At 43.1% G+C, this 18,668-nt stretch overlaps 1 protein-coding gene across 1 annotated transcript; it reads right to left on the bottom strand.

The window, feature by feature from the left end:
* Positions 1–8,580: 8,580 nt before the first annotated feature.
* Positions 8,581–18,380, bottom strand: LOC133544313 (inhibin beta B chain-like). Its single transcript, XM_061889517.1, has 2 exons — positions 17,772–18,380; positions 8,581–10,337 (listed from the first exon to the last, which is right to left on the bottom strand). The coding sequence occupies exons 1-2, from the start codon at positions 18,247–18,249 to the stop codon at positions 9,562–9,564; spliced, it is 1,254 nt and encodes a 417-aa protein (XP_061745501.1). The 5' UTR covers positions 18,250–18,380; the 3' UTR covers positions 8,581–9,561.
* Between the last annotated feature and the right edge of the window lie 288 nt (positions 18,381–18,668).

Raw genomic sequence — 18,668 nt, 5'->3', positions numbered from 1 at the left:
GCTCTGCACTTTCACTTAGTTGCGCTCCAACTCGGTGGTGAGGCACCCTGACCCACAAAAGGTGTGGACGTTGGCTTTAATGAGGCAACAAAGATGGAAGCTTGCTTGTTACCAGTGCAGGAAAAGGCTTCCTCTCATGAATAGCCTTTAAGTCCTCACGCCATCTACGTCAACCCTCACATTCTAATCAGGCCGGCTTACCCTCATTAATATTCATGAGGTAATGAGGCTGGTCCTGAGCGGCAGCGTGGGTCAGTGGACTGCAGTGATCCAACCATCTGGAGCAATGAGTTGCATGAAGGCTCTTAGGTCTGACAACACCTTGCAGGTAACGTTTGACACTTTGGGTTTCAACATCTGCTGGTAAAACTATTTCTTTCATCACACAAGAAAGGAATCATGAGCTATGTCTTGTTGTGCTGACGCTGTATGTAGTCCAGTATGAGAGTGCTACATGTCGGCTTGAGAAATCCTGGGAAGATTCCAAGTGGAAACTTTCCATGGGAATAACGGGAATTAATGGGAAATGAACGGGAGTGAACATTAAATGCAACATACTAGATCTTGCAGCATGACTATTAGCTAAAACAACCTGATTTCATGCAAATTCAGCAGCATTTCAACCCTGCACTGTGCATTCCTCCATCACATGCTGGGATAATTGCTAACATGCTACACAATACAGCAGGACTATGGAGGCCACACTAGTATTTGAGCCCAAGAACTTCATCCAGTCAGCTAAGTGTTAATGATATCACTGGGGTCAATATATTTGATTATGGTATTGAAGTGTAATAGATGTGTAATTGCTTAATGTTACTGTATGACTGTAGACTACTCCAGCAGACTAGCTCTTCCTGTACTTGTTACATGATTTTGGGACCAATATCTCTAGCTAGCTAGGTTTATGTACCACCACAGTCTCATAATGAACCCAAAATAGGGGGTGAACAAGGGGATGGGTCAAATGCTGAGGACACATTTCACCACATCTAGTGTGTGTGACAATTAATTGGTACTTTAACTTTACTTTAACTTGTCCCTTTTGGGGTTGCTGGAGCCTATCTCAGCTGCATTTGGGCGGTAGGCGGGGTACACCCTGGACAAGTCGCCACCTCATCGCACAGTGGATCTAACATAATAGTGAGAGAGTCCAGTCCACAGTGGATCTAACATAATAGTGAGAGTCCAGTCCATAGTGGATCTAACATAATAGTGTGAGAGTCCAGTCCATAGTGGATCTAACATAATAGTGAGAGTCCAGTCCATAGTGGATCTAACATAATAGTGAGAGTCCAGTCCATAGTGGATCTAACATAATAGTGTGGGAGTCCAGTCCATAGTGGATCTAACATAATAGTGTGAGAGTCCAGTCCATAGTGGATCTAACTGAGAGTCCAGTCCATAGTGGATCTAACATAATAGTGAGAGAGTCCAGTCCATAGTGGATCTAACATAATAGTGAGAGTCCAGTCCATAGTGGATCTAACATAATAGTGAGAGTCCAGTCCATAGTGGATCTAACATAATAGTGTGAGAGTCCAGTCCATAGTGGATCTAACATAATAGTGTGAGAGTCCAGTCCATAGTGGATCTAACATAATAGTGAGAGTCCAGTCCATAGTGGATCTAACATAATAGTGAGAGTCCAGTCCATAGTGGATCTAACATAATAGTGAGAGTCCAGTCCATAGTGGATCTAACATAATAGTGTGGGAGTCCAGTCCATAGTGGATCTAACATAATAGTGTGAGAGTCCAGTCCATAGTGGATCTAACTGAGAGTCCAGTCCATAGTGGATCTAACATAATAGTGAGAGAGTCCAGTCCATAGTGGATCTAACATAATAGTGAGAGTCCAGTCCATAGTGGATCTAACATAATAGTGAGAGTCCAGTCCATAGTGGATCTAACATAATAGTGTGAGAGTCCAGTCCATAGTGGATCTAACATAATAGTGTGAGAGTCCAGTCCATAGTGGATCTAACATAATAGTGAGAGTCCAGTCCATAGTGGATCTAACATAATAGTGAGAGTACAGTCCATAGTGGATCTAACATAATAGTGTGAGAGTCCAGTCCATAGTGGATCTAACATAATAGTGAGCGTCCAGTCCATAGTGGATCTAACATAATAGTGAGAGTCCAGTCCATAGTGGATCTAACATAATAGGGAGAGTCCAGTCCATAGTGGATCTAACATAATAGTGAGAGTCCAGTCCATAGTGGATCTAACATAATAGTGTGAGAGTCCAGTCCATAGTGGATCTAACATAATAGTGAGAGTCCAGTCCATAGTGGATCTAACATAATAGTGTGAGAGTCCAGTCCATAGTGGATCTAACATAATAGTGAGAGTCCAGTCCATAGTGGATCTAACATAATAGTGTGAGAGTCCAGTCCATAGTGGATCTAACATAATAGTGTGAGAGTCCAGTCCATAGTGGATCTAACATAATAGTGAGAGTACAGTCCATAGTGGATCTAACATAATAGTGTGAGAGTCCAGTCCATAGTGGATCTAACATAATAGTGAGCGTCCAGTCCATAGTGGATCTAACATAATAGTGAGAGTCCAGTCCATAGTGGATCTAACATAATAGGGAGAGTCCAGTCCATAGTGGATCTAACATAATAGTGAGAGTCCAGTCCATAGTGGATCTAACATAATAGTGAGAGTCCAGTCCATAGTGGATCTAACATAATAGTGAGAGTCCAGTCCATAGTGGATCTAACATAATAGTGTGAGAGTCCAGTCCATAGTGGATCTAACATAATAGTGAGAGTCCAGTCCATAGTGGATCTAACATAATAGTGTGAGAGTCCAGTCCATAGTGGATCTAACATAATAGTGTGAGAGTCCAGTCCATAGTGGATCTAACATAATAGTGTGAGAGTCCAGTCCATAGTGGATCTAACATAATAGTGAGAGTCCAGTCCATAGTGGATCTAACATAATAGTGTGAGAGTCCAGTCCATAGTGGATCTAACATAATAGTGAGAGTCCAGTCCATAGTGGATCTAACATAATAGTGTGAGAGTCCAGTCCATAGTGGATCTAACATAATAGTGTGAGAGTCCAGTCCATAGTGGATCTAACATAATAGTGAGAGTACAGTCCATAGTGGATCTAACATAATAGTGTGAGAGTCCAGTCCATAGTGGATCTAACATAATAGTGTGAGAGTCCAGTCCATAGTGGATCTAACATAATAGTGTGAGTCCAGTCCATAGTGGATCCAACATAATAGTGTGAGAGTCCAGTCCATAGTGGATCTAACATAATAGTGAGAGTCCAGTCCATAGTGGATCTAACATAATAGTGAGAGTCCAGTCCATAGTGGATCTAACATAATAGTGTGAGAGTCCAGTCCATAGTGGATCTAACATAATAGTGTGAGAGTCCAGTCCATAGTGGATCTAACTTAATAGTGTGAGAGTCCAGTCCATAGTGGATCTAACATAATATTGTGAGAGTCCAGTTCATAGTGGATCTAACATAATAGTGTGAGAGTCCAGTCCATAGTGGATCTAACATAATAGTGTGAGAGTCCAGTCCATAGTGGATCTAACATAATAGTGAGAGTCCAGTCCATAGTGGATCTAACATAATAGTGTGAGAGTCCAGTCCATAGTGGATCTAACATAATAGTGAGAGTCCAGTCCATAGTGGGCCAGCAGGGGACCATCCTGAGAGGAGACAGGTCAGCAGCGCTTAGACGTCCCCAACCGAAGAACAGACGAGCGGCCCACATGGGGTCCCGAATCTGTACAGCCAGTACTTCATCCATGGTCATCGGACCGGACCCCCTCCACAAGGGAGAGGGGGGCAGAGGAGAAAAAGAAAAGAAACGGCAGATCAACTGGTCTAAAAAGGGGGTCTATTTAAAGGCTAGAGTATACAAATGAGTTTTAAGAAGGGAGTTAAATGCTTCTACTGAGGTGGCATCTCAAACTTTTACCGGGAGGGCATTCCAGAGTACTGGAGCCCCAATAGAAAATGCTCTGTTGCCCGCAGACTTTTCTGGGGCTCTGGGAATCACTAATAAGCTGGAGTTCTTTGAAGGCAGATTTCTTGCCGGGACATATGGTACAACACAATCAGCAAGACAGGATGGAGCTAGACCCTTTTGTAATTTATATGTAAGTAGTAAAACCTTAAAGTCACATCTTAAGTGCACAGGAAGCCAGTGCAGGTGAGCCAGATATATATATATATATATATATATATATATATATACATATATATATATATATATATATATATATATATATATATATATATATATATATATATATATAATCTTTTAATACTAGACATGGGGAGACGCCAAAATAATACGTTACAGTAATGGAGACGAGATTAATACTAAACCATTTTGTTTATGTCAAATATGCAATGGACGTTATACTTTTGTAATTAGAATGTTTATATTTTCAGTCTTACAAACCTAAGTAAAAGGTAGATGTTTAAAGAAATAATACTGAGGAAGGAAAATGATTCAAAAGAAGGAACATCAATCATCAAGAAAGCTTTTGGAGCTTCTGCTTCTTCATACCATTAACTCTCAGTCTCTCTGCACTGGCTGGAAAGAAGAAGTGAGGCCAGAATAATGAATTTATTGACGGTGCAGCCTGCAAACCGATGTGTTGATTTTGCAATGAAGTAAAAAATATAAATATAACCGGTGACTGAGGCACTTCCTAAAGAAACATTCAAATGTTGATGTGGGTCCCCTGAGCTCTTGAAACTGCGGCTCTCTTTATTATGCAGTTGGATATCAGCACTTTTATTAGACTTATAGTTAGACTTAGACAAAGTTTAAGGATCCACAAGGGAAATTGTTATTCATGATTCACAAGGGAAATTATCTGTGTTGCTCATATCGAAAAGACACTTGCTTGTTCCAGCTTCCCGAGGCTCCTCCTGATAGATAACATACGAGGCTTCAGCCACAATCTACACTTTTTTGTTTCTTTCTTTATTATTTATTATTGCTGATTGGAGAGTGAGTTGATTGTGTCTTCAGACCCAGAGATGGCAAATAAAGGGCAGCTCAAATTTATTTATTACCAAAAAATAAAGACATAGTGCACAGGTATCATAGGTCAAGCTATGCAGGTTTAAGCACAAAGCAAAGAAAAACTTATGGAGAACACGATGCAGCATGAACACGGACAAAGCAAAGTAAAATGATGGCGTCTAGTCTGGAGGACAGAAAATCATTACAACAATGAGGCCTTTTCCTTCTCTTCTTCTCATCTGCATCTTTTTAAATATACTTTTTTTTTTTTAAATAGTAAAAGGTAGATGTTTTCTTCTATGTCCCACTCTCCTTTGTGGAGGGAGTCCGGTCCGATCCGGTGGCCATGTACTGCTCGCCTGTGTATCGGCTGGGGACATCTCTGCGCTGCTGATCCGCCTCCGCTTGGGATGGTTTCCTGCTGGCTCCGCTGTGAACGGGACTCTCGCTGCTGTGTTGGATCCGCTTTGGACTGGACTCTCGCGACTGTGTTGGATCCATTATGGATTGAACTTTCACAGTATCATGTTAGACCCGCTCCACATCCATTGCTTTCCTCCTCTCCAAGGTTCTCATAGTCATTATTGTCACCGACGTCCCACTGGGTGTGAGTTTTCCTTGCCCTTATGTGGGCCTACCGAGGAGGTCGTAGTGGTTTGTGCAGCCCTTTGAGACACTAGTGATTTAGGGCTATATAAGTAAACATTGATTGATTGATTGATGTTTAAGAACATTACAATGACTAAAGCATAACTCCTTAAAGTTTACATTGACAACCATCTCATCGAGTCCTTCTTTGGTTAATAGGAACAACACATCTCAGGAGATAGAGACGACCATCAAGTAACTAAAGGGATCCCAGTCTGAATCCTGCCGCCCCTTTCCTCCTCACTAATGTTCCAAGCAGCACACGAGACCCCCAGAGCCCACCTCACATGGATGCTGACGAGGTCCTTTAACCCATCCTCTAGATCAGGGGTGTCAAACTCATTTTAGATGGGGGGCCACATGGAGAAAGATCTACTCCCAAGTAAAATCCCTGCACGATAACTTAAAAATAAAGACACCTTCAGATTGTTTTCTGTCTTTAAAAATAGGAAAGGCGCATTCTGAAAATGTACAAACCATAATGTTGTTTTTTTACACGTACATGTTGCGGTTAATAGTATTCTATCTTTATTGGTCGTTATTTATATTTTCTGAATGAATGATGTGATAATGTTCATCCGTCAACTCAATGGTGTTCATTTTCAATCAATCAAGATAAGCAAAAAAAATCAAATTACAGTATGCCATGTATGTAGTTTGATCATTTTCCTCCATTGATGTACTAACATCATGTGGTTTATTTTGTACAGTGGGGCAACAAAGTATTTAGTCAGCCAGCGATTGTGCAAGTTCTCCCACTTCAAATGATGACAGAGGTCTGTCATTTTCATCATAGGTACACTTCAACTGGGAGAGACAGAATGTCAACAAAAATCCAGGAATTCACATTGTAGGAATTTTAAATAATTTATTTGTAAATGATGGTGGAAAATAAGTATTTGGTCAACCATTCAAAGCTCTCACTGATGGAAGGAGGTTTTGGCTCCAAATCTCAGGATACATGGCCCCATTCATTCTTTCCTTAAACTCAACTGGTGGTGTTTGAAGGAAGAAGAATACTGAGTTGCATCCCAAGAACACCATACCTACTGTGAAGCATGGGGGTGGAAACATCCTGCTTTGGGGCTGTTTTTCTGCTAAGGGGACAGGACGATTGATCCGTGTTAAGGAAAGAATGAATGGGGCCATGTATCCTGAGATTTGGAGCCAAAACCTCCTTCCATCAGTGAGAGCTTTGAATGGTTGACCAAATACTTATTTTCCACCATCATTTACAAATAAATTATTTAAAATTCCTACAATGTGAATTCCTGGATTTTTTTTCACATTCTGTCTCTCCCAGTTGAAGTGTACCTATGATGAAAATGACAGACCTCTGTCATCATTTGAAGTGGGAGAACTTGCACAATCGCTGGCTGACTAAATACTTTGTTGCCCCACTGTACATTTGTATCATCATCTAGAGGGCAACCTCTACAATATATTTCTTGTGTACATACAGTACAGGCCAAAAGTTTGGACACACCTTCGCCTCATTCAATGCGTTTTCTTTATTTTCATGACTATTTACATTGTAGATTGGAGACAAAACAAGGTGAAATAACTGAAAACATATTTTATATTCTAGTTTCTTCAAAATAGCCACCCTGCGCTCTGATTAATGCTTTGCACACACTTGGCATTCTCTCTATGAGCTTCAAGAGCTTCAAGCTTCAGCTACTTGTGGTTAGAGTGTCCGCCCTGAGATAGGTAGGTTCTATCAATCAATGTTTACTTATATAGCCCTGAATCACTAGTGTCTCAAAGGGCTGCACAAACCACTACGACATCCTCGGTAGGCCCACATAAGGGCAAGGAAAACTCACACCCAGTGGGACGTCGGTGACAATGATGACTATGAGAACCTTGGAGAGGAGGAAAGCAATGGATGTCGAGCGGGTCTAACATGATACTGTGAAAGTTCAATCCACAATGGATACAACACAGTCGCGAGAGTCCAGTCCAAAGCGGATCCAACACAGCAGCGAGAGTCCCGTTCACAGCGGAGCCAGCAGGAAACCATCCCAAGCGGAGGCGGATCAGCAGCGCAGAGATGTCCCCAGCCGATACACGGGCGAGCGGTACATCCTGGGTCCCGACTCTGGACAGCCAGTACGTCATCCATGGCCACCGGATCGGACCGGACCCCCTCCACAAGGGAGAGTGGAACATAGGAGAAAAACAAAAGAAACGGCAGATCAACTGGTCTAAAAAGGGAGTCTATTTAAAGGTTGTGAGTTCAAACCCCGGCCGAGTCATACCAAAGACTATACAAATGGTAGCCATTACCTCCCTGCTTGGCACTCAGCATCAAGGATTGAAATTGGGGGTTAAATCACCAAAAATGCTTCCCGGGCGTGGCTACTGCTGCTGCTCACTGCTCCCCTCACTTATCAGGGGGTGAACAAGGGGATGGGTCAAATGCAGAGTACATATTTCACCACAGCTAGTGTGTGTGTGTGAGACAATCATTGCTACTTTAACTTCAAGAGGTAGTCACCTGAAATGGTTTTCACGTCACAGGTGTGCTTGAAGATCATGGAGAGAATGCCAAGAGTGTGCAAAGCAGTCATCGGTGCAAAGGGTGGCTATTTTAAAGAATTAAAGTTAATTAAACTAATTAGAATATAAAACATGTTTTCAGTTTTTTGTTTTTTTTGATTGATTGAGACTTGTATTAGTAGATTGCAAGTACTTAACTCCACATGTGTTCATTGATAGTTTTGATGTGACTATCTACAATGTGAATAGTCATGGAAATAAAGAGAACCCATTGAATGAGGAGAAGGTGTGTCCAGACGTTTGGCCGTACTGTACATTTGTTAAAAAAATGGCATTTAATGGCTCGTGACATAAGATGTGGTGACTCACTTAGCAGGAAGTAAGAAGCAAATGACCCAAGAAACTTAATGATTTCGTAGTAAGAAATTTATTTTGCAATAGTTACCATGAAGAAAACATAGAAATGTGACTGTACACACATCACACAGGCTTCATTCTAAATGAAGCTGATAAAAAAAAGAAGCAAACTAGAAAAACGTGTTTTAGAAAATAAGACATCTTCTAGGCAGAGATGAAGATGATGAAGATGATGATGATGAAGGACAACACTGCTTAACCTCTTTGGTTCTTGAACGCAGTTCTATCAAAAATAACTTTCAAATGAGTTTCCCCGCGTTGGAGGCCTTGCCGCTCTTCAGTGCAAATATCCCCGGCCCGCCCCCTGAGGCGAAAGTGGCAGGTGGGGGCGGGGCTGAGCAGAGGTGGCAAGAGGAAGAAGAAGATGGCAAGGAGAGCCCCTCCCACTACTCACGAAGGAGAGCCCCTCCCACTACTCACGAAGCATGCATTTCAAGTATTGCTGATAGTTGCTCGCTTGTCTGCTGTGTGCCTCGTACTTTATTTTGCATAGCTCATGCGGCACTTATGTCTTTGATCGCTGAGGCGCCACCTAGTGCTCACGGAAGGCATTTCAATCTGCAAGTGCTGTTCAGTTGCGACATTGTCGTCGGAGTCTGTGATTCTACCGCGAGATTGGCTGCCGGCCTCTCGACCAAGGACGAAGCTCCGCTCCCAGCACAAAACCACGCAAGTCCATCCACAAACATAAATATATGTACAGGCTTATATGCGATTGCATGGTGGGAATGTGGCCAGGATGGCGTACTTGTCGTCCACACGGTTGGTCGTCCACACGGTTGGTCGTCCACACGGTTGGTCGTCCACACGGTTGGTCGTCCACACGGTTGGTCGTCCACACGGTTGGTCGTCCACACGGTTGGTCGTCCACACGGTTGGTCGTCCACAGGGTTGGTCGTCCACACGGTTGGTCGTCCACACGGTTGGTCGTCCACACGGTCACTCCGTCAGCTCCACGACCGCCTGAGAAGGTCAAGCACAGCCGCACTCCTCTACAATCATGTTGGGGACGTCCCGCTTGACGATGTTGTACTCGTCATCAAAATAGAGCATGGACATGGTGCTTAGTCTGGTCGGGATGCAGCAGGAGTTCATAGAGCCGGGGCTCATCCCGCGCATGCGGTACTGGTTCACCACGGCCGTGTGAAAGGACGACGCCGAGCTGGGCACACCTGCCATGTAGGCGGGGCAGTTCCCTTCGCAGTAGTTCCCAAAGTAACCCGAGGGTGCAATGATCCAGTCGTTCCAGCCTATGAGTCGAAAGTCGATGTAGAACTGCTGGCGGCAGCACAGGCTGCTGCTGCCGTCGCATTCCAGTCCTCTCTTCCGAATGCGGTGCTTGGCGTCCACCTGCCGGGCCTGAACCACCAGGAAGGGCCGGTGCGACTCGTCATTGCGGTTCAGGAGTACGGGCGTGACGGCGCCGGCCTCACAGCCCTCGCAGCGCACGTCCAGGTTTTGACGGCGGTCGCCCTGCTCAAACACTAACCGCACAGCTTCAGTCAACATGAAGGTGTGCCACCCGCTCCGCTTCAGCTCCACCTGCTTCTCCACCAGGTTCCACTTGCTGCTAAGGCCCGGTTCCTGGTAGTACACTTTCACTGCCACCTTGCGCCTGGACCGCACCTCCAGAGGCTGAGCTTGCAGCTTAAAGTAGAGCCAGAGGGTCGCCTGCGTCACGTGGAGGTTCTGGTTCCCCTCGCTGGAGATCAGAAAGAACAAACTGGACTTGGAGGTCACCAGATCATCTGTGAACACAAGCATGTTGATGAGAAGCATGACAACACAAGTGGAGGTACTGGTCATTCATGCAAGGATGCAGCTTTGCTCACTTGCTAACGAGCCTGATAGAACATTGACCACTGCGCAGAAACTTGGTTTTAACCTTGAAAACTACACTAAGGTCAGTCGTCAGTGGACACTCGCTGACACACGAGCATGCTGATTGACAGCTGTCAGGTGGAGCTGATTAGAGTGTTCCTTCAGGCGGGAATCTGGGGAATTCTAATTGGAGAGGATTGAGAATTGAGATAGGTTGGGGGGGTCTTTGCACTGCTGACCTGTCTCTGCTTGGGATGGTTTTCTGCTGGCCCCACTATGGACTGGACTCTCACTATTATGTTAGATCCACTATGGACTGGACTGGACTCTCACACTATTATGTTAGATCCACTATGGACTGGACTCTCACACTATTATGTTAGATCCACTATGGACTGGACTCTCACTATTATGTTAGATCCACTATGGACTGGACTCTCACTATTATGTTAGATCCACTATGGACTGGACTCTCACTATTATGTTAGATCCACTATGGACTGGACTCTCACTATTATGTTAGATCCACTATGGACTGGACTCTCACTATTATGTTAGATCCACTATGGACTGGACTCTCACTATTATGTTAGATCCACTATGGACTGGACTCTCACTATTATGTTAGATCCACTATGGACTGGACTCTCACACTATTATGTTAGATCCACTATGGACTGGACTCTCACTATTATGTTAGATCCACTATGGACTGGACTCTCACTATTATGTTAGATCCACTATGGACTGGACTCTCACACTATTATGTTAGATCCACTATGGACTGGACTCTCACTATTATGTTAGATCCACTATGGACTGGACTCTCACACTATTATGTTAGATCCACTATGGACTGGACTCTCACACTATTATGTTAGATCCACTATGGACTGGACTCTCACTATTATGTTAGATCCACTATGGACTGGACTGGACTCTCTCACTATTATGTTAGATCCACTATGGACTGGACTCTCACACTATTATGTTAGATCCACTATGGACTGGACTCTCTCACTATTATGTTAGATCCACCATGGACTAGACTCTCCCACTATTATGTTAGATCCACTATGGACTGGACTCTCACACTATTATGTTAGATCCACTATGGACTGGACTCTCACTATTATGTTAGATCCACTATGGACTGGACTCTCACACTATTATGTTAGATCCACTATGGACTGGACTCTCACTATTATGTTAGATCCACTATGGACTGGACTCTCACACTATTATGTTAGATCCACTATGGACTGGACTCTCACACTACTATGTTAGATCCACTATGGACTGGACTCTCACTATTATGCTAGATTCACTCTCCAAGGTTTCTCATTGTCCCATTGGGTTGAGTTTTTTCCTTGCTTTGATGTGGGATCTGAGCTAAGGATGTCGTGACTTGTGCAGCCCTTTGAGACACTGGTGATTTCGGGCTATATAAGTAAACTTTGATTGGTTGATTGAGAAGGTCAGTCAAAACTCAAGACAAAGGGCCCAGTTGAACTTGAAACCTTGCACTGCAAATGATGCCCCTCTTCAGTCGCATGTTTTACACACACACACACACACACACACACATACACACACACACACACACACACACATACACACACACACACACACACACACACACACACACACACACACACACACACACAGGTGCAAGAGTGCACTCACATATTGGTAAGACACAAAGAGTGTGGAAGCCCCCATGGGGTCAAAGAGCAACATGAAGCTGTAGTCAGGTAGTCAGGTAGTCAGGTAGGCAGGTAGTCAGGTAGTCAGGTAGTCAGGTAGTCAGGTAGTCATGTAGTCAGGTAGTCAGGTAGTCAGGTAGGCAGGTAGTCAGGTAGTCAGGTAGGCAGGTAGTCAGGTAGTCAGGTAGTCAGGTAGTCAGGTAGGCAGGTAGTCAGGTAGTCAGGTAGGCAGGTAGTCATGTAGTCATGTAGTCAGGTAGTCAGGTAGTCAGGTAGTCAGGTAGGCAGGTAGTCAGGTAGTCAGGTAGGCAGGTAGTCATGTAGTCATGTAGTCAGGTAGTCAGGTAGTCAGGTAGGCAGGTAGTCAGGTAGTCAGGTAGGCAGGTAGTCAGGTAGTCATGTAGTCAGGTAGTCAGGTAGTCAGGTAGGCAGGTAGTCAGGTAGTCAGGTAGGCAGGTAGTCAGGTAGTCAGGTAGTCAGGTAGTCAGGTAGGCAGGTAGTCAGGTAGTCAGGTAGGCAGGTAGTCATGTAGTCATGTAGTCAGGTAGTCAGGTAGTCAGGTAGTCAGGTAGGCAGGTAGTCAGGTAGTCAGGTAGGCAGGTAGTCATGTAGTCATGTAGTCAGGTAGTCAGGTAGTCAGGTAGGCAGGTAGTCAGGTAGTCAGGTAGGCAGGTAGTCATGTAGTCATGTAGTCAGGTGATGTGGACAGCAGATGTTTCTGAGCACAGGAGAAACACCGTTGATCATTTACTGCCTTGTCCTTAACAGTTGAAGCACCGAGGCAGTAAATGATCAACGGTGTTTCTCCTCTGTGTGTGTGTGTGTGTGTGTGTGTGTGTGTGTGTGTGTGTGTGTGTGTGTGTGTGTGTGTGTGCCTTGCAAGCAGGCCATAAAGCAGCCATCTCTGCAGCAAGGTGCCCACTAAGTGCAGACACATGTGAAAATAAGACCATCAGTTCTAATAGTTTTGAAGGTGAAGACTTCAGCAGAGTCCAACACACCTGCTTCACAACAAGGGCTTTAATCCCAGCAAATATGTCAGCTTTTTCAGAGTCTCCTTCTTTTAACTACAACTGATTGACAAGACACCAAACACCTCGCCCCCTCCTTCATCCATGCCACCTGCTGCCCTGTAACGCTGGTGCCAGGAACACTAATGCACAAGCTCTTCTGCCATACTATGTCATCTAATTACTTACTATGGCCAATCTAGTTAGTTACTATGGCCATCTAATTACTTACTATGCGCATCTAATTACTTACTATGGCCAATCTAGTTAGTCACTATGCGCATCTAATTACTTACTATGCTCATCTAATTAGTTACTATGGTCAATCTAGTTAGTTACTATGCTCATCTAATTACTTACTATGGCCATCTAATTAGTTACTATGCGCATCTAATTACTTACTATGTCATCTAATTAGTTACTATGCGCATCTAATTAGTTACTATGGTCAATCTAGTTAGTTACTATGCTCATCTAATTACTTCCTATGGCCATCTAATTAGTTATGATGTTCATCTAGTTAGTTACTATGCTCATCTAATTACTTACTATATTCATCTAATTAGTTACTATATTCATCTAATTAGTTACTATATTCATCTAATTAGTTACTATGGCATCTAAATAATTACATTGATAATCTAATTAGTTACTATGGTCATGTAATGAGTTACTATGGTGATGTAATGAGTTACTATGGTAATGTGAGTCACAGCAGCTCAGACGAGGCACCAAGCAGTGTGGGTGGGGAGTGTTTCCACAGAGTGTTTCCAGAGCCTGAAATGTGGGTGTCAGTGACAGACGTGGAAGGAGATTTTCACAAGTAAATTCTAAAGCTTAGTGATATATGACATATATCAGATTGTAGGTGTGGGTTGTTTACCTTTCATGTTCATATTTCACTGTGTTTGTTGTGTTTCGCTTGATTGTAAAATATGTGGACGGAGAGGGGGTGTGATGTTCATATGTTGTCAATATTCAGTGTTTTATCCTCCATAGTTAATATTGTAAATCAAACATTCATTATTTTCATGTACATTCTGGCTGTCTCATTAGTCAGTAAAAAAATATTTCAATTCCATTCCGTTTTTTAAGGCGGTCTGTCAATGTTTTTAGCCTTCAATTAAACATTATTGTGAGGTTTTGTATTTGTGTTCCTAAAAATTGGACCCAAGCACACATACTGTACATAAAATGTTCACAGTATATATATATATATATGTTTGTATGTACGTATGTATGTATGTATGTATGTATGTATGTATGTATGTATGTATGTATGTAAGACATACCAGCCCCCAGACACATTGTTTTCTCTAAATTTAGACCCCCGAGTCAAAATAATTGCCCATGCCTGCCCTAGGTGATACCACCTTGGGCAATTGAGGAAACAAGTAGATCAGGTGTGATGTACTCTCTCTGTCGCCACTTTACTACTTTCCTAAAGCTCCGAGCGGGTCGCAAACCCTTTATGAGCGTGCTGACTACTGAGCTAAAAGTCAGGTGTTTTTTGCACATACCACAGGGTTTAGAGGGCCTGGTCATGTGACCACCCCTCATTTGTTCCACTGCCTGTTGGCCAGTCAGTCGCTGCCTTTGGGATCCTCTAAAGTGCTGTTGAGATATTTTCTACAAGCAATTTTCCTTCTTTCAAACAAGCCACTTGTAACGTTTACCCACAGGTGAGGTCAGCACATACCTCCATACGTTGTGGAGGTTCTCCAAAAACCTCTGCACGAGTTTGCCATTCTTATGTCCACTATAGCGGGACTTGATGTCCAAATGAAAACAAGTCCACAGTGCGACCACAAGACCAAAGATGCTCTGAAGAATTAGACGCAGGAAGCACAGAGGCTGGCTAACAAATCTGACAGTCCGAGAACAAAATACAAAAGGATTTACCCAAAACTACATTTATTTGGGGCAGCATTTGTAGGTTAGTTGAAAAATTTTACCCAAAAGTACATTTATTTGGTGAGGTTAGTTGAAGGATTTACCCAAAACTACATTTATTTGGGGCAGCATGGCCAGATTGGTAGAGTTCCAGGTTCAATTTGCACTTAAATATTATTGAAAGTGTATTTAAGAAATGTTTTTATTCTTAATTTAGTGGATGGATGGATAGTCAAAATGCATTATTGTTTTAGTATTGCATAATCGTATTTAAACGTGTCTTCCTTTACAGTTTATTTGATCAGTATTTATTTTAGTAATCAGCTTGACTGAAGCCTTGATAATAATCTTTGTGATTCACACGTGCTTTTATAGCATTTGACAAAGTTGTTCAAATGTAAATAGGTTAGATTTATCATGAATTGATGAAGGTGGACCCCGACTTAAACAAGTTGAAAAACTTATTGGGGTGTTACTATTTAGTGGTCAATTGTACGAAATATGTACTGTACTGTGCAATCTACTAATAAAAGTTTCAATCAATCAGTCATTCAATCAATCAGATATAATTATTGAATACGATTAAAACCAAGAGTAAGATTACTAATTCAGTGTTGATATTTGTAGTGTAAATGTGAAGAACCACTGATGTAGGAATGAAGTCTTCTAGTTGCAGATTAAAAATGATCATTTGACCCCTAAAGTATATACAGTACAACATTGTGACATATTCAGAGGTTTTAGCCCCTTCACAACATTTTTCACGTAAAAATTGCAGCCAAATCCTTTTTTGTTTTTTAATATGCGGCCCTCAGTTTTAGTTTTATTTATGTTATTGGAGGATTTAAATGATTATTTTGTTTAACTTGCGTGTCACATGAAAAAAACAAAAAGTATTGTTTTCAAACATCCTTTCCATTGGGGCCGGGGTACCATTTATGACTGTCATTAAAGTACAGATTGGATGAGAAGTAAGTAAGACCCGCACGAGTCATTTAGTGCGATGCTCAAACCACAACAATGTTCCTCTTTTTACTTCAAATGCAAAAGCACAACTCTTCATCAAAAGTCCGCCGGGCAGTCAAATGGCAAAAAGAGATAAAAGGCTGGGAAAAAAAGGGGAAACTTTTATGGGCTTCATGGCACGTTTTACTTGACAGGGGGGTCAAACTGCTTCTCATTGGGGGCCACATCACAGTTATGACTGCCCTCAGAGGGCCACTTGTAACAGTGAATACATTTTCAATTGCTTCATTACACAATTATTTTTTGTGAGATATTTTTTACGTACACTGTAAGAAAAACATGTCCATTTTAGATCAGGATGTCAAACATGAGGCCCGCAAACAGGTTTTATTCGGCCCACAGGATGAGTTTGCTACGTATAAAAGGAGCTGAAATTTTGGAATGAAATAAACTGCAGTTCTAAATGTGTCCACTAGATGTCACAGTAGCAATTATTTGTATCTTAGTAGATGATTCTACATATATAAAAAATTAAAAAAATGAACACATGATGTAAGTGCACCAGTTGAGGAGGATGATCAAACTACATCAATATTATCCTGTAATGTACTACTAATAATAATAATACATTTTATTTGGTGTAGCGCTTTTCAGAGTACTCAAGGACGATTTATAGGACAAAAAATTAAAATATAAAACAGTTCAAAGTAATATTATAAAATACAAGAAATATAAAAGCAGTACATTGTAAAATATGTAATAAATTGTTTTTCATCCCATTTTTTTATCTTGATTGATTGAAAATGAACACTAATGAGTTGACTGATGAACATTATCACATCATTTGTTCAGAAAGTATAAGCAAGGACAAATAAAGATAGGATATTACTAATCATGACATGAAAGTGTGAAAAAAACAGACATAATAATGATTTGTACATTTTCAGAATGTGCTCCTTGTAGTTTTAAACAAAGAAAACAATCTGAAGTTGTTTTTATTTTGAAGTTATCGTGCTGTCATTTTACCTGAGTAGATTTTTCTCCCCGATCTAAAAGGAGTTTGACATCCTTGTTTTACCTTCAAGTGTAGCTGCTGTAAAATGTAGCATGTTTTCTACCATGTGTACCCTCCCTCCAGCCATCCATTTTATACCGCGTTTCCCTACTGTAAATGTAATTGGGAAAACAGTAGCACTGTTTTACTGTCAAATCTACAGCCATTGTTTTGGTTGTAAATGTAAAAGCAATGTTACATTTTTTTTTTTTTTTTTACGGTAACATTCCAGTAGTTTTTTTTATTACAAAATAATGTTGACTTTGTACAATTTGATGGATAAGTTGCTTAAGTCGAGTACTTATTTTGACGTTTGGGATGTGTGACGATCAAATATCTGTTAGATTTAAATATATAAAATGCATATGAATAAAATGACCACGAATTGACTTAAATAAGTTGAAAAACTTAGAGGGGTGTTAGCATTTAGTGGTCAATTGTTCTGAACTGTAAACGTCTCCATTAATCAATAATTATATAGCACTTTTCTCTAGTGATTCAAAGCACTTTTGCACAGTGAAAGCCAATATAAGTTGCATTTAAAGCAGTGGGGGTCAAGTGTCTTGCCCGAGGACACAACGGCAGTGACTAGGTTGGCGGAAGCGGGGATCGAACCCGGAACCCTGGAGTTGCCGGCCCGGCCGCGGTAGAAACCGAGCTATACCGCCCCATGCACTTCCTTCCACCAGCACACCTGAGCAGGTGAACAAACAAGACGGAGCCGAGGATGACCTTTTTCTGCGAAGCTGATGATCTCGGAGCTCTCCTCCAGGACATCGTTGGCCATGGGGTGTCCGTCCAAGTCGGGGATGTCCACCCCGCCGTCCTCCCGCAGCTTCCCGGCGTGCAGCTTCCGCAGCGCCGTCACCATGGCAGCCTTGGGCAGCGGGTGCGTGATGTTGGGCCGCCGCCGCATCTGCAGCCTGCTGAGGATGTGCCTCTTCACCGCCTCCACGAAGTCCGCGTCCAGCCGCCCGGACTGCGCGTCCTGCGGGGGACTGACGCCGCAGGACGCGCAGTTCTCCCGGCTGGATGCTGGGCGCCCCGCGGCCTCGGTGGAGCCGCCCGGTGTCGGAGTGACGCGGCCGCTGAGCACGCACAGCACGCACAGCAACAGCAGAGTCAGGCGCAGGAGCCAACAAGTCATCTTCGACTTTCGGAGGAAGAAATGCAACTTTGTCACAGCCAAGTCCAAAGTGATGGAGAACATTCCAATCACATCTTGTCGTCCTGCCTGCGCTCACTCCGCGTCTGGCGTCCTCATCCTCATCATCATCCTCCTCCTCCTCGTCTTCTTCTTCTTCTTCTTCTTCTTCCTCTTCGTCCTCGCGTCCACCAGTCCGCTGCACGAAGGCGCGCAGGTGTGTCCATGCTGGCGCGTGCGCGTCCTGCCGCCGCGCCAAGTCCTTGGAGACGCGCGTGGGAGGAGTCAGGCGTGGAAGGGGCGGGGTCAAGGAAGACTTGAACGAGCAGAGCTTTTCACTGAGGGCCACATGGCACTTATGTGTGGCCCCACAGCAGCCAATACTCCATCCAATCCATTTTATACCGCTTGTTCCCTTTTGGGGCCGCGGGGGACGCTGGTGCCTATCTCAGCTACAATCGGGCGGAAGGCGGGGTACACCCTGG

The sequence above is a fragment of the Nerophis ophidion genome, linkage group LG27 (assembly GCF_033978795.1).
Source record: "Nerophis ophidion isolate RoL-2023_Sa linkage group LG27, RoL_Noph_v1.0, whole genome shotgun sequence".
Lineage (NCBI taxonomy): Eukaryota > Metazoa > Chordata > Actinopteri > Syngnathiformes > Syngnathidae > Nerophis > Nerophis ophidion.
The sequence above is the reverse complement of the archived record's forward strand: the minus strand, read 5'-3'. Positions and strand labels throughout refer to the sequence as shown.

What these genes read in the sequence shown, in the direction of transcription:
- LOC133544313 (XM_061889517.1), bottom strand. Translation starts at nt 18,249, where the DNA reads ATGTTCTCCATCACTTTGGACTTGGCTGTGACAAAGTTGCATTTCTTC. An exon ending in CATCAGCTTCGCAGAAAAAG is followed by an intron (nt 10,338 to 17,771) that starts GTCATCCTCGGC and finishes TTGTGTTCACAG; the next exon opens with ATGATCTGGTGACCTCCAAG.